Raw genomic sequence first — 9,886 nt, forward strand, 5'->3', positions numbered from 1 at the left:
ATGCTTCTGGTTTATAAACTTCATGTGTATTTGGCAAAATTAGTATTTGTATATGTATTTGGCTGCTGTGATGGGCAGCTCTGAGAAGAACCATTCATATAAATACCCAGACATCATTATTTGGATTCACATCTCCAAGGTCATTATGAAGAGGTAATCTTTGACACCTTTTAAAACACCAAGTCAGGCTATTTCCAAGCAGGTCTCTGCTTTAGTTTTAATTCTGTAGGAGTTAAACTGAAAATTATTAACATCTCCAACACTAGACTTCATATATAGAGCATTGTGGATATCTATCTCATGTCTCCACTTAGCCAGGGGCACTGTCTTTGCTGTCTCTTTCATCCAAGGACAAAAGGAATTTGTTAGGATGGCAAATGTTCTCCCATTCTTGCAAATTAGCATTAGAGCATCACTGTAGAAATGTTCCATGCTCTCTGGATTATGGCAATTAAATTTCTATCAATGAAAGCTGCTTTCTAAACTAATATTTAAAGAAGATGAGAGAGAGATGTCTACATGAGGGGCATTACTAAACAGATTTCAGTATTTATTTTTCTGACAGAGATTCTGTTTCTCCTGAAAGGGTAATGTACATCTATCTTGCAAGGAGTTTCCTTAGAGGGTTTAAATGAAGAGTGAAGCTTTGAGAACAAAGTGAAAATGGAAGAAGAAATATACTGCCACGAGAAGATCAAAAATGAGGCACTTGGGGCTTCAGAGAGTTATCATTAATCCCCTCCTGCCCAGAGGGCATTCCTGTGTGACCATCAAAGTGACACACATGCAGCTGCCTGGCAGTTTGCCACTTCTCTGGGTTTGATGGACTTTGCTCTGGGGATGGCTAAACCTCCAGCTGTTCAGAATGGCAGCTTGTTTTTCTCAACAAATTTGCTCCCATGTTTATTTGACCTATCTGGAGCCACGAAAGTTGATTATAAATGGTTTATAAATTATAAATGTGTTTTCAACAGCTTTTCCTTACCAAAACCTGGAAAAACAAGCAGCCATCAAAACCTGAAAGCTTGTCCTGCCTGAGCACAGCTTTGCCTTTAGATTAGGATCAATGTCCAGACTGGGTTGTACTCCTAAAACTGCTGTTGTACTCATGGCTTAATAAAACATGTAATAATGTTCACCTTATTAATATAGGGGGAAATGCAGGTGTATCTCTCAGGTGTGCTGATAAGGCTGTGAGGGTGACATTTGCCCCCAGGACAGCACAAAGAAGTCCCTGGCTGCTTCTGTGAGGCACTACTGCCCAAGCAGTTGCATGGCAAAAGCATATACTTCAAATAGGTAAAAGGAGGCAAAGGTCAGAAATGCACTCCAAGAGGCAAAGTGAGCTCTTCTTCAAAGTGAGAGGAGCTCAGGGACAGAGCTGAGGGTCTCACTGAACCAGCAGGGCCTGAAATGGTTTGGTTCTGTTCACATCATTGGCTTGGGCATTCTCCAAATCAAGGGATTTAGAGCCCTGAAGACCTGTTCAGTAATGACTGACAAAATGTACGCATTGACTTTGAAATGCTGCACAGGTATGACAAAAGAGTAGATATGTGATGGATGACAGAGAGAGGTGGGAAGCACTTGTTTGGCTTTGCTTGGGTTGAGTAAAAGATGAGAAGGATCTCCTAACAGTGGCATGAATATGAGCAGTGTAAGACACACTCAGACCACATAACAAATTTCAGAGCCTCCTTTCCCACCCTGTGCAGCTGCACACAGATACAGGGATGGTTACCAAGACAATATCTGATGCCTGCAGATAAAATGCTTTGCTTTGTTTGTAATTTGCTTTTATATAAAAAGTGAGCTGGAAGCACAGCACATGATTGCAAACTGGGAAAGAGGACAGATATTTCCAAAGCTACTGCCAATCCCCTTACAAGGGCAAGATTTGACTCCTGCACATTCTGAAGAGCAACCCGTGACTCAACACGTGGATCTGAACTGAATTGCATTCACAGGTTTTTATTCATTATGACTCCTAAGCTCCAAAAATAAAAAAAAATTAGAAGACAGCAGGGGGTGATGTTAAAAACTACCAATAAACCAACCCTTCTGAAATAATGGGAACAACTGTACACATTTCTCAGCAGTGAAAGAACTAAAACGCAGGTGGATTCTGACTCAGATAAATCTTAAGTTTCCCCTGTGCACAATTGAGACTGTAAATTGGAGAAAGACTGATGTGAGGAGATGAAAGTTTCCTTGCCAGATGAGGACTTGGTTCTTCTGGCTCAAATACACTTATTTTCAAGACTATTTGCTTTGTGATAGCTCTGAATCCAGGGCTTTCAATCTCTTGACAAAACTCCTGAGCACAGTAAATGCAGAGCAGTAGGATGCAGGGGAGCTATCACTGGAGGCAGCAGGACCTGCTGTGATTCCACCCAGCGTGGGTGAGAGTGGAATGGATGATGTTTCCTCTCCCCTTGCTCCATTTCCCAGTGCCACCAGTAACACACAGTGCTGCATCACTTCCAAGCAGCCTCAACACCTGGAAGTGGTGAGTTCATTATCCTGCATGCAGGCAAGGCCAGGACACCATCAGGAATTCAGGGTTAACTGCATTAACCTGGCTCATGTTTGAGCACACTGACAGCAGCCTCTCTAAAGAGACCAAAGTTCTCAGGGCTCAGCTGGAGGGTAAGGTCAGGAACTGACATTTTTTTATAGTAGTTTTTAGAACTTCTGCCTCCAAACATACAGATGAAGTCTGTTGCCTCACTTAAAAGTCAATATTGTGACAGGAATTCTAATGCAATGGAGGAATATGTGCCTCACAAGCAGTATCACAGACTAGGGTAGGCAACTGGGTATTTTCTATAAAAGCTGTGAAATGGATGGTGTTTGCATGCACAACCTTTCTTTTGCAGGGAGGGATTTCAGCTTTTCAGCTGTCTGGAAACCCAGACAGCACCTGGCCATGCATGGAGCCTGTTAGCTCTCCTCCAGAGCCCATGGCTGCTCCTGAATGCAAGCAAAACATCCAAAGTGGCCTCATCTAAACTATCCTCCATCATTTGTCTTTTTTGTTGACTAATACAGGGCTAGCTGTCTAGTTGGTGAGACAGAAGCATTAAGATAGAGAAATGATAGAAAAGAAAGACTGGGAGGCCCCTCAGGGGTCACTTAATCCATCTGCTGCCCCATGGCAGGTTCAGCTTTACCTGCACCACTTCTCTCTGTTTTCCAAAATCATTTCCAAAATTCCTGAATCACCCACCACTCCACTAGGTATAAAGTAGAAGATGTGCTTGATGAAAACCACAACTGTTCAGCCAGCAGCTTTTCCCTGGAATGTTAATTTGATGTAGAACATCCACTGTTGTTGTGGTTTCCTACTGCTTTCAGGAATCACTCTGCTCCTTTGGGGACATGCAAATCCCAGGACTGGAAAGTGGAAGATGCAGGCTAACATTTGCCTGTGAGGTTGTTACTGGTAATGTGCACAGGGGAATTTTGGCTAGATGGGGTTTTTGGTCTAATGTACTTCTGCAGTTGCCTTTGAGACCTGAATTGGAACAGAAGGGATGAGAGCTGAACAGCAGCTCTCAGGTAGTGCTCTAGTAGTGATCTCACTGAGGTTACTCTCCTCTTTCTTGTCCTTCCCAGGGCATGAGGTAAAGTGGAGCTACTCTCTGGTTCATCCTCTTCTTTTCCTTTTGCTTTTCATCCTTGAGCACATTTTTGTGGAGTGCATAAAGGTGCCCCACAAAAGGCACCCCCAGGCTCTGTGTCACTGTCACAGGGAGAAGGTTGCTGCATGTTCCACACTTCAAATCCAGGGACTTCTCCCCAGGAATGGCCCCAAACCTGCTTCCAGCATCCCACCAGTGCTGTCAAACTGGCACCATCTCAGAGCTCCTACAGCCAGTGCCAGAGTAACAGGAGCATTTAAGGATACTGCCAGCACATTATGGATTTTAAAAATTGCTTTTATTATCTAATGTCCACATCTAAATCCCAGTCAAATTAGCTGAGCTCCTAAACACTTGTAGGGACTGTAAGTAAGTGAAAAGGAAGAATGTTTGTGAATGGATGTGAGGAAACAGCAGGGAGATTTCACAGAAGAGGCAATTGAGAGCTAATCCCAGGCTCTGCTGCGTGGCAGTGCCTCTGAATGCTCTCTTATTTACTGATGAAGAGCAATTGACTGAATTGTACTATTTATATGTTTTAAGCATCTTTCCAAAACTGCATACTTCACAGGAATGTGTGGGACAAACTGGCAATGGAAAGGAGCAATTCTCAAGTAGCTAGCAGACCTGTCATTTTTATTCCATTCGTATATGCAAAGCTTTTTAAAAGTAGTTTTAAGGAAAATGAGAATCGACACTCTTGAGCTTACATTGTCTCTTACAGTTTGAGGAGTTAGCACAAATCTTGCATTCCCTTCTTCACTTCATGGAATATAAATCAGACAATATTATAATTTAAAAATATAATTCTGGTCTGGCTAACAGCAGGAAAATCCATGATTCCACATTCCAATAAGTATAAAACTTATTTATTCACATCGTGTACTGCAGGTTTTAGCATCAATTCCTGACTTGCCATTTTACATTCTCTACATTACTGGGACTTTCTTCATAGCCTCATATTCCAGTATTTTCCTAGCCTGAAGATTCCTAATTTGAAAGATGTGCTTTGATGCTGACCATACAAAACAATCTCTTCTCTGGCAGATAAAAGCAGAGCAGACACACACACCACTTGCTTCCTAACCCAGGACTTGCAGAGTTTCCCTTTTTGGCATCACTTCCAAAGCTTTGGGGTTACAGAAGGATGTACACCAAAAGATTTGAGGCTCTGAGGGGTTGCACTGCAAGCTGGGTGTTTGTTGTTTGTTTGGGTTTTTGCTGATTTTTTTTCTCTATGCATTTGTTTTTCTTATTTTGAACCTTCTGCAAAGTACTTAAATGTGGTGGAATTCAAGTGCCAGATTGCTGCCCCTGCACGTGTTACCTTTTTCTCCCTACAAATTATCGTCCTGTTTGGTAATTGCTCTTGTTTGAGAAGATTTATTGGGATGTAGCTTTTGTTGGGGTATTTTACACTGCTCTGAGAATAAGGTCCCAAAGAGAAAACTGAGGGAGAGGAAATTGCTGGGGGTAGAGAAATTGAGCTAAAATACTATTCTCACATTCAGAACATTCACAGATGCCTTTAATATCATATATCCAAAAGAGAAATATATCTACCAGAGGGTTGCCTTTGCCAGTATTTCATGATAAATCTCCAGAAGCTTTTGGTTATGCAAGAAACACAGAATATTTTCCCCACATTTTTAAACATCACAGTATAATCAGAAATAAATAGATTGCTGTTAGCTTCAACATAATTTCATGCTGTCCAGAAATAAGATGGGAGAAAAACCTTTTAGGTAAAAGCAGAAATTTCATTAAGAAGCAACATGTGAAACACTTTCTTTGTTAAGCATAATTAGCAGTTCAAAGACACTTGCCTTTCAAAGTGTCTGCTTTGATTCCTGTCAGATGCAGAGGCAGTGATATATGACACGACATTCATCAACTAACTCTCAACATAAAATGATGTGATGATTTTTCTCTAATTGATGGGATGGGAAGGCAAGCCTTTTTTTTTTTCCCCTTAAATGAGCTTGAGAAATAATTTAAATGGCTGTCAGATCTCCAGCAGCAGGTAGCAAAACACTGGATGGAAGATTTTCAAATTACGTTTTTGCCCATTCCCAATGTTTTTCTTTTGAAAGTACTTTACTTTCTGACAGTTATGTCAGTTATTACTTATAGGAATAGTTTTTGCCTGTTTTTAAGACATCTCCTGTTCAAATTTGCCAGCTGACTTCAATTTGCTGTTCTGACAGCTTTCTTTGAGACTAGGTGGCTCTTCTGAAATGTATTCCAACTGAGAGGTTTCAAACAGTTTCATTTTATTTTTGATCTTCCTGTGACTATCAAGTCTTGTGCTGGCCTTTTTTTCTAGTTGGCTGCTCTGGTGTTTCTTTCTCTTCACTCTCCACTGACTCCCCAGCACATTTTTATTTTACAGGTGGATATTTTGTCTACTCCTCCTCGTATGATATTTTTCTTAGTCTCAGGATTCTACAATTCTACAATTAACATGCTTCTGCCTCTTTTTTTCAGCGTAGAATAATTATTAAAATAGTCTAAAATAACTAATATATAGCCAGGTATTACGACTCAGTAGCAGAGGGATTGCTGAGCATGAACTGCTCACAGCAGAAATCCAAGGTCCAGCTCCAGGAGAGAAGGGGTGACTGGTCCTACATCACCTTGAGTACCTTGATGTGGCTCTGATGACTGCAGTAGCTTATTTCCATGTGCCCAAAACCTGCCCCTTCAGATTTTACACAGGCTGTGGGCAGCATTTCAAGCTGTCCAAAAAGAGAAACTGGAAAGCCAGTAGAAATACTGCCTTACATAAAGTCAGGTTGTGAAAATAACTATTCAGGTTATTTTTAATTCTTTTCTCTGCGTCTGTGGTTCGAGGTTTTAAACACGATCCAGGCCTCCCTTCTGGGTTTGTTTATGACACAGGACTCTCTCTTCCCTTGTTACCAAGTGTGTGGCTGCCTGTGTTTTTGTCTCAGTGTAGCATATGAAAAGCAAAGTTCTGCTGCAAGAAGTGTCCTGGAAGCTTTGTGAAAGAGGAAAATTGTACTTTGGAAAAGCAAATGTTCAAAGCTGCTGCTTTGTGTGGAGTGACTCAGCTGTGTGGGCTTGGGCTTGCCAACAAAAAGGCAGCTAAACTCAGTTCTTCCATGAAACCAGTGAGCAGTCATCTCTGAGCTCTGGTATGGACCTGTAAAATCTTCCATCAGCTGCAGTGAGCTCTCTGCCATGGAGGGGGATGAGTAAAGCCAGAGCACTCTGTGAACACCCAGTCAGGAGTGTTGGGTCCACATGGGAGAGTGGGGAGAAGCCAGAGGCAATGACCAAGAGAAAGATCATTTTTATATCCCCTTGTCCCTCTCTGACACCCTTGCTGAGTTTTAGTGTCCCCTCAGAAGTTGAATTTCCTTCATGCACCAAAACACAACTCTGCTTTCTGCTGCTTTACCTGAGGGAGCAGTGTCTGAGCTCTGTCAACTGCAGAGGAAACGAATCTAAAACGTTTGTTGATCCACCATTATTAGAATTGTTGATTCTACATTACATCAGGTATTTTATGAATATAAAATTGTTCATTCTGTTTCATACATGAACTAGCTCTGTGCTCTCTGACCTGCAGTTGTTTGCTATCAGTATTTTCCTAGAAAATAGACTTAAGATTGAATTATCAGCAAAGAGGAAATAACAGTGTTTTCTTTTTTGGAAGTTGACTCAGGAAACCTGGCTCCAAACTTCATGAAAAAAACAGCAGAAGACCAACACACCATAGGAGTGCATGCAAAACTAACACAACCTGAAAGTTTGATATTAGAAATACTCATTGAACAGTACAGGAAAAAACCTTCCATTCCAATAAATTTCAAGATTCTAAAAAGATAAGTTAGAAAGAAGGAGTGTCAAGAATATTTAGTCTTTAATTGCCTATTTTTGACTCACGTGGAGTCTTGTTTGTACAACAGAAAATCATTCTCATCCACCCAACTTCCAGGTATGACACCCTATGAGTAAAAGATCTTCATGTCATCAAACCCCATACACAGTAATTTTCCTTTAGAGACACCATTTTAAATTTATCTCAAAGCCCAGCTTAGCTCTCAGCACCATTTTTATGCCAGTACCACCAAACTGTGCCAGCATTATCGGATTATGAACTGGGATCACTTACCCTGTCAAGTCTGGTTTCACACTGACACTTCCAGCAGGACAGGTGCTATATTTTATTAGTTACAGAGATTCACTGTGCATCCAGAACCTGCCCTCTGCTCCCTGCTTTTATAGCAGGATTCAATACAGCTGAGCAAATACAACCTCTGCATTATATATGAGATACAGGGAGGGGATGGGAGCAGGGTAAATGCTCTCATCAGGTGTAGTGTGCACGGGGAATCAGAAACACAGAGACACTGTGAGACCAGGGAAAAGGAGGAGGGAAAACGTGTTTGAGTCTGCCATGAAGGCCCAGGAAACCCTGCTCAAAGGATTTCTGTCCCAACCAACTCTGCAATCCCTACCCAAGGCCTGGATGCAATTACAACTCCGCTTTATTTCCATGCCTGACTTTAGTTAAATTCCCAACACTGCAGCCAAACAGGGGGAAAACCCCAAACAAATCCAATGTAATAGTTGCCAATAACTTCTGAACAGCACACTGAGAGCAATTCCCCAGCCCACACTTGTTCCTACTCACCTCCATTTGTCTCGGGGATATTTAAGGCAAAGGCTCATTTTTGTCCTGCAGATTCCGTGCTGCTGCTCAGCGCTATTTTGCCAGGTCGTAAAAAGGCTCCTGACCAAAAGGAAGAGGAAAGCAACACGTAAAGCAAACACAGAAGCCCCAGAGGAAAGCTACACCCTACAGACCAGCGCTAATAGCAACGGCGAGGCTGGGAAGGAAACACTCCCAGTTAGTAACTTTTTCCATCCATACATCTGTTACAAAACAGTTTAGCTGCAAACTTCTCTTCCTCCTTGCAAGCAATGCTTTGCTGTAAAGGAGACCTCAGATAAACTATGTGATGAATGTGGAGTTTGTCAGGGCTTTTTTTTTTTTTTTTTGGGAATTGTTTTTTTTACCAAGTAAGCAAATTGTTGAAATATAAACTAAAGGCTCAGCTGACTGCTTTAAAAATACACTGCTAGGCAGTAATTATGGCAAGGTGCATTTGCCCATACTTCAAGTTTTTTTTTAAATTCAAAAGTCTTCAACAGAAGCAGAGTCATATTTGAAATAACCACCTATGGGAGTTTCTGGTCAGCAAGTGCAGCAGAGGTGAATGCTCAGATGATTAATAACTTAATTTTTTAAGAGCTTGATGGGCAGACAAGGAAAATATGCCAAACTGTCCTTGCCTCAAGAAGGATTTTTAGTGCCAAAACAGAACTGCAATGAGAAGGAAAACTCATGATTTCACCTCTAAAGACTTTGAGGGTAGAGAGATGTGTGGAGGGGCAAAGGGATTTACTGCAGCAGCAGAAACTGCTGCGCCCAGCTGTGTTTTCACATTCCTGCCTCGGTGGATTTGAGCTTCTCCAAGAGCCAGGGCTGTTCCTTGGTGTAGGTCACAGGGTAGCTACGTGTGTGAGCCCACAGAGCACTGTGGAAACTTTTGTGCTGACTGTTGATGTGTGGCTTGGAAGAAATAACAATTAGATTTGAATTTAAAAATGTTGACAGGTGTGTTTTGACATATATTGACATATTTTGACATATATTGTGTATGAAAATTCCCAGGGTGTAGCAAATTCATTTGTTTTCCAAAATCCAGTATCAGGTTCTTCCCTTGCCTCAGAATAAACTTGGAACTACTTCAGGGAGGTTGAGAGAAATTAAGATTCCATTTACCAGGGTAAATGAAGTCTGCCTTGAGCACAGAGTCAGAAAATGCTGCATGCAGTAGCAGAGGTGTGAAAGAACTGCTGCAGGAGCTGTCCTATTAAATGTAATATTAAACCCCACCCCTGTGTCCCTGTAACTCTGTGACATCTTTCCATCTCCATGGGCTGGTGGATTTTAAAAAGTTGTGAATTACGTAAGGAGACACACAGATGATGTAATAAGATCATGGGAGAGTCATCTGGCTCCCATCTGGAATATTAAAAGAGACCTGAATCCACTTGGTTCCCACATCCCCTCAGACCATGGAGCAGGTGTTCCTGTGCCCCTGGTGCTCCTTGAAAACTGCACTCAGCATCTCCTCCCAGTCCTGTTTTCTGAAGGACTTTTCCTGTACGAGTTCTCTCAGCCAGGAGCAAACATAAAACCTCTC

General features: G+C 41.7%; 1 protein-coding gene across 3 annotated transcripts in view; it reads right to left on the reverse strand.

Moving 5' to 3' along the window:
- Positions 1-8,391, reverse strand: part of KCNMB2 (potassium calcium-activated channel subfamily M regulatory beta subunit 2) — a 138,705-nt gene extending 130,314 nt beyond the window's left edge. The window contains exon 1 of one of the 3 annotated variants that reach the window (XM_033068721.1): positions 8,308-8,391. In XM_033068721.1, coding sequence (XP_032924612.1) covers positions 8,308-8,345 — 38 coding nt within the window. In that variant the 5' untranslated portion in view covers positions 8,346-8,391. The remainder of the gene's footprint in view (positions 1-8,307) is intronic. The other 2 variants (XM_033068723.1, XM_033068720.1) reach the window with 2 other exon arrangements.
- Positions 8,392-9,886: the final 1,495 nt, after the last annotated feature.

This window comes from Catharus ustulatus, chromosome 10 (genome assembly GCF_009819885.2).
Source record: "Catharus ustulatus isolate bCatUst1 chromosome 10, bCatUst1.pri.v2, whole genome shotgun sequence".
Classification (NCBI taxonomy): domain Eukaryota; kingdom Metazoa; phylum Chordata; class Aves; order Passeriformes; family Turdidae; genus Catharus; species Catharus ustulatus.